The 3,722-nt window shown below is 46.9% G+C and overlaps 1 protein-coding gene across 2 annotated transcripts in view; it reads right to left on the bottom strand.

Annotated features, from left to right (window-relative positions):
• Positions 1-1,144: 1,144 nt before the first annotated feature.
• Positions 1,145-3,722, bottom strand: part of naa25 (N-alpha-acetyltransferase 25, NatB auxiliary subunit) — a 12,009-nt gene continuing 9,431 nt past the window's right edge. Inside the window, exons 17-23 of one of the 2 annotated variants that reach the window (XM_077497840.1) lie at positions 3,188-3,437; positions 2,763-2,886; positions 2,400-2,465; positions 2,210-2,307; positions 2,009-2,119; positions 1,763-1,903; positions 1,145-1,405 (exon numbers count right to left, since the gene is read on the bottom strand). In XM_077497840.1, the coding sequence (XP_077353966.1) occupies positions 1,283-1,405; positions 1,763-1,903; positions 2,009-2,119; positions 2,210-2,307; positions 2,400-2,465; positions 2,763-2,886; positions 3,188-3,437 (913 nt within the window). In that variant the 3' untranslated portion in view covers positions 1,145-1,282. Of the gene's footprint in view, positions 1,406-1,762; positions 1,904-2,008; positions 2,120-2,209; positions 2,308-2,399; positions 2,466-2,717; positions 2,887-3,187; positions 3,438-3,722 lie in introns of those variants that run through there. The other variant, XR_013278761.1, reaches the window with a different exon arrangement.

Here is a 3,722-nt window from a genome sequence, read left to right as displayed (position 1 = left end):
TTGTTTGTTACAAATGGTCAATGCAAATGCAAGTTTCCGTGCTGGCGGTGTCAGCAGGGGGCGACATACGAGTCAAGTCATCAACTTCCCAATGAGAACAGGCCTTGAGGCCATTCGACACAAATGAAAATGAAATACTCATTTGTTGAATTTGCTCAAAACAAAAATATTTCAATACAAATTAAAATTTGGGATTTTTTTGGGGGGAAAATTTGTTATCACTGGGAATTTTTTTTAATTATTATGACATTAAAATTCTACATTACATTAATTCCCTAACAGTTCATAACTATACAATGACGCCGTTTGCATAAGTTATTGATAAAAATGAGAGAACAACATCATTTGCATGACTAATGCTGCATTCGAGGATGGTCGGATATATCAGAGTTGCCCCCCCACCCCACCTGAAAGCGTTTGAGGCGAAAGTAAACAACCAAAATGGCGGATAACGGTAAATTGTTTTTTTTATTTTGGCCCTGAAAACTCAGTTTTGACCTCCAGCAAGCTTCTCGTAATTTTTTTAAAATTGTATTTCATAAACATTCGGTATAATGATCTAAATAGGGAGATAGTGGCATAATGTCACGTACGCTATCCGTTATGTCCAATATTTATCAACGGACTTCGCCAGTGGAATTTCTCCGTTGAAGGGGGCGTTCCCGTACACGCTTCCTGCTTTGAACTCTCAAAGTCTCCCACTTCCAACCGTCCTCGAACGCGGCATAACTCACCCCAACACAGCCGCTGTTTCCGGCGAGGTCCAAAGTGTGTTTTATTGACACGCGACACGAACACGACTGCATTAAAAAAAAAAAAAAAAAACCTCAGTGCCTTCGCGACGCATTAAGCCTCCGCCGCGCCAAAACAAACGCACGCTCACACAAACGAAAACATTTGCGTCCGTCACGTGTGCGTTTTGCTGGTTGTCGCGGATGACGCACAAGCTACGTGTTATTTTGTTGTTGTAATACTGCCACGACTTGACTTCATTCGGACGCACGTGATCAACGAAGCATGAAAAAAAAAACAAAAAACCTTGAGTGACAAAGATGGCGTCTTTGCGCGCCAACACCAATGCGAGGAGGAGGGGAACGAGAGTGACGGAGCAAAAAAAAAAAAAAAAAGGAAAATAGTGGTTGACTGGACTTGAAGCTATTTATGTACAATAATTTACTTAGTCGGACTAAAAAAAAAAACAACACAAAAAAAACGAGCATCTGAACGTTGAAAGTGTTGTGGAAACGTGCCGATGACGATGACGATGACGAGGGGCGTGGCTTCAGATTTTCAGGTTCTTGACAGAGTCCGCTCGCTTCTTCAGCAGCTCGGCCGCCTCCTGCAGCGAGCGCAGGTGGCTGCTCTCCAGCTTGTCCGCCGCCGTCCTCGCAAACGAGCACTCTTCCTGGAAAAAAAAAAAAAAAAAAAAAAAAAGGACGACAACAAATAGCGACACGAGTCAACGGGACGTTCAGGGATGGCGAGCAATTCTCATGTCCTCAATCGATTGAGAGTTCAGTTCGATTCAATTTCATGTTTTCCCCCCCGATTCGATTCACTTCAGTTTCAGGGATGTAACGACAATATCATCGTGATATCGCGATATTAAAACTGCCACAATATGTTGTCTTCATGTCACGAGATTAAAGGGTTACTTCACTTATTTAGTCCATTATAGCAATAAAGAGTGAATATCTTGTCTAACTAATTAGATACTTTGAATATTTTTTCATCATTTCTCACCCAACGACCTCAAACTGACCTCCGTGGATCCTTCCAGGGACAAGTCGGCCATCTTGAGCGCGGCGATGGCAATTTCCTGCGCCTTGATGTACTCCAGGGCCTGCGCCAGCACGTCCTGCAAGCTCGCCGTCAGCTCCTGGAAGCCGCACACCACCGCCGGCTGCCGGAGTGGGAGTGGGGGCGGGATTGATTTATTATTTATTTTAAATCCCTTCTTGAAAGCCATCATGTTATTTCCAAAACAAACAAAGAAAAAAGTGCAAACCTGAGCTATGCTTGCGTCCTTTTTCTTCTTCTTCTTTTTCTGTAGGCTGGACTTGAGCGGCCGCAGGACTTTGGTGCAGTAGCCGGCCACCCACAAGACCACGCACACCGTCTGGACGGGGGGGGGGGGGGGGCGAGCGCAGCGGCGCCGTCAAACAAGATGGCGGATAACGAGACGAGCGAGTGGGCGGGGCCACCTCACCTCCACAAAGAAGACGAGGTTTTCTAATAAATTTGGCCGGATTTTTAATTTGCCCTCTTTGGTGTCCAGCAGGTCCCCTTTGCATTTGTTGAGCATTTCTGCGAGCAGACGAGAAGAAGAAGAAGAAAGGGTGAAGACGACGTGGGCGTGGCCTGCCGCTGGAAATTGCGCCAAAACGGCATCCGCCCACCTTGAAGCTGAACGGCCAGCGACTTGAAGGCGTTGCACATCTGCATTTGCAGCTCGCATGAGTCGTCTATGGGTGGAGAACACAAAAATTTCATTCAAAATAAACTCCAATCACTAGTTCATAAACAGTAATTAGGGGAAACAATGCTTTTGTAATAATCTTTAATGTAAAATTAAAATGAATCTGATTAATCGATTGAATAATCAATAGATTGCTTGAATGTAAAAAATATTTGATCGTGACAGCAATATGTTCGTGCAAACAGCGGACCACAGTAATCAGACAGAAATCACAAACAAAAAAAAAATCCTGACAAACCTGAGCCAATCAATAAAATTGCTGAACATCAAAACCAATTTGTACCGAGTCCGACGGCGTCCAGCTGGTGCACGTGGAGCGCCAGTTGCAGAGCTGCCGCTTGACACTGGCAGCTGCCGCAGGACAGGGCGCCCGCCAGACGGGTGGCGGGCGGGCCCAGGAAGGGGTACTGTTTGTGGGGGGGGGGGGGAAGTGGCGTTAGTAGACAGATACCGACTTTATCGGCCTTCAGATTCGGAAAACGGTCGATGCCGATTTTCGTCAAAAATGCCAAATATCAGCAGCCCGGCCCGAACTAAAAGTAACTTTGAATCCAACGTTGTCGCTTTTAAGATCAAGTAATCCGTTAAGTTACTTTTTCAAGGTCGACTACCACAACGCTGCTAATTTCGCACGCTACGCTAGCAGGGAGCCAGCGTGGACTTTCAGCTTGATAAGGCAACGATGAGGCGGGGGATATCTCACCACACCTGCGTGCGTCTCTCGGCCAGCTGCGTGGCCGTCTGCAGGTTCTGGCCCAGCTGCGCCAGGAGGCCGCGCAGCGTCGACGTCTTGTCGGCGACGCCGTTCTCGGCCGCCGCCGCCGTCGGCGAGTTCTGCGGCGAGGGTTTGCGTCCCAGCGCCGCCAATGCCGCCAGGAGGCGCAGCGTGAGCGAGCGCAGCCGCAGCCACGCGCACTCTTCCTCCAGGGAACGCCTCCGGTGCTCCTCGCTCAACTTCCTGTCAGGGTCAAGGGGCACTTCTGATTTTTTTTTTTTTTATATATATATATACACAGTTAGGAGTGTGACGATATATCGATATTGCGATAAATTGTCATACTTTATCTCCCGATGGATTATCGATATATGCCTACGTGAGTATCGCGATATTTGTCGTTAATATTCATCCGCTATAACCGATATGGACGCAAGTCTTCAGGTGAAGAAGAAGACTCATCGGCCTCAATCCATCCATCCATTTTCTTTACTGCTTACTCCCACTCATGAGCTTAGTTTTTTTTTT

The sequence above is a fragment of the Festucalex cinctus genome, chromosome 15 (genome assembly GCF_051991245.1).
Source record: "Festucalex cinctus isolate MCC-2025b chromosome 15, RoL_Fcin_1.0, whole genome shotgun sequence".
Lineage (NCBI taxonomy): Eukaryota > Metazoa > Chordata > Actinopteri > Syngnathiformes > Syngnathidae > Festucalex > Festucalex cinctus.
This window is presented reverse-complemented; position numbering and strand designations above follow the sequence as displayed.